This window comes from Egretta garzetta, unplaced genomic scaffold, assembly GCF_000687185.1.
Source record: "Egretta garzetta isolate BGI_Z169 unplaced genomic scaffold, ASM68718v1 scaffold861, whole genome shotgun sequence".
Taxonomy (NCBI): domain Eukaryota; kingdom Metazoa; phylum Chordata; class Aves; order Pelecaniformes; family Ardeidae; genus Egretta; species Egretta garzetta.
Genome location: NW_009258497.1, coordinates 9881 through 10874, shown reverse-complemented (window position 1 = coordinate 10874; position 994 = coordinate 9881). Strand labels below are relative to the sequence as shown.

The window sequence follows — 994 nt, the reverse complement described above, 5'->3', positions numbered from 1 at the left end:
ACACCCGACGCCGCTGCTCCCTCTTCGACGTCTCCCACATGCCGCAGGTAGCTGGGGCGGGACGGGGGGGCTGGGGGCGGGGGGGGCCCCCACACTGCCTCACACAAACACCTGGCCCCTTCCAGACCCGGGTGTATGGCCGAGACCGTGTCAGGTTTGTGGAGAGCCTGGTGGTGGGTGACATCGCCGAGCTGAAGCCGGGACAGGTACGGGGCAGGGGGCACTGGGTGCCCGGTGGGGTCAGAGGTCCCCAGGGACACCCCGGGCGGGAAGGGGGGACGGGAGGGGACAGGCAGCCTGTCCATGCTCCCAAGGGCCGTGTCCCACAGGGCACCCTGACACTGCTCACCAACGAGAGGGGTGGCATCGTGGATGACCTCATTGTCACCAACACGTTGGAAGATCACCTCTACGTGGTGTCCAATGCTGGCTGCGCCGACAAGGACTTGGCCATCATGAGGGTATGGGGCTGCCTGAGCCCCGTGGGAGGTGGGGACACGGGGTCAAAATGAGTCCCTTTGGTGACGCCCCTGGCTGCACTGTGCGAGGTGGCTGTGGCCATGTGCAGGGCTGGTGCCAGCCTGGCCCCCATGCTAGTAGCCCACTGTCACCTGGCAGGGCAGAGCGGCGGAGCTCCAGGCCACCGGCAGTGATGTCCACCTGGAGGTGCTGGACAACGCGCTGCTGGCTCTGCAAGGTAGCGGGGCCCTGCACGTGCTGACAGCAAGCGTCACCATGTGGGGGGTCTTTCCCTCAGCGGGTACCAGACCACACCCTCCTCTGGGTCCTTGCCCAACAGATGTCAGTGCCCTCCCCCCACACCCTCCTCCCCCAGACGCTGCCGTCCCCCAGAGCCACCTGCCTCCCCAGGCCCCTCCATGGCACGGGTGCTGCAGGCGGGGCTGCCGGATGACCTGGCCAAGCTCTCCTTCATGAACAGCATCACCACGACGGTCTTTGGTGTGCCAGGCTGCCGGGTCACACGCTGCGGCTA

At 67.1% G+C, this 994-nt stretch overlaps 1 protein-coding gene across 1 annotated transcript in view; it reads left to right on the top strand.

The window, feature by feature from the left end:
- Nucleotides 1-6: 6 nt before the first annotated feature.
- AMT (aminomethyltransferase) overlaps nt 7-994 on the top strand; it is a 1279-nt gene continuing 291 nt past the window's right edge. The window contains exons 1-5 of the mRNA XM_035901446.1: nt 7-47; nt 126-206; nt 330-461; nt 619-697; nt 853-990. Of these exons, the coding sequence (XP_035757339.1) occupies nt 39-47; nt 126-206; nt 330-461; nt 619-697; nt 853-990 (439 nt within the window). The 5' untranslated portion in view covers nt 7-38. The remainder of the gene's footprint in view (nt 48-125; nt 207-329; nt 462-618; nt 698-852; nt 991-994) is intronic.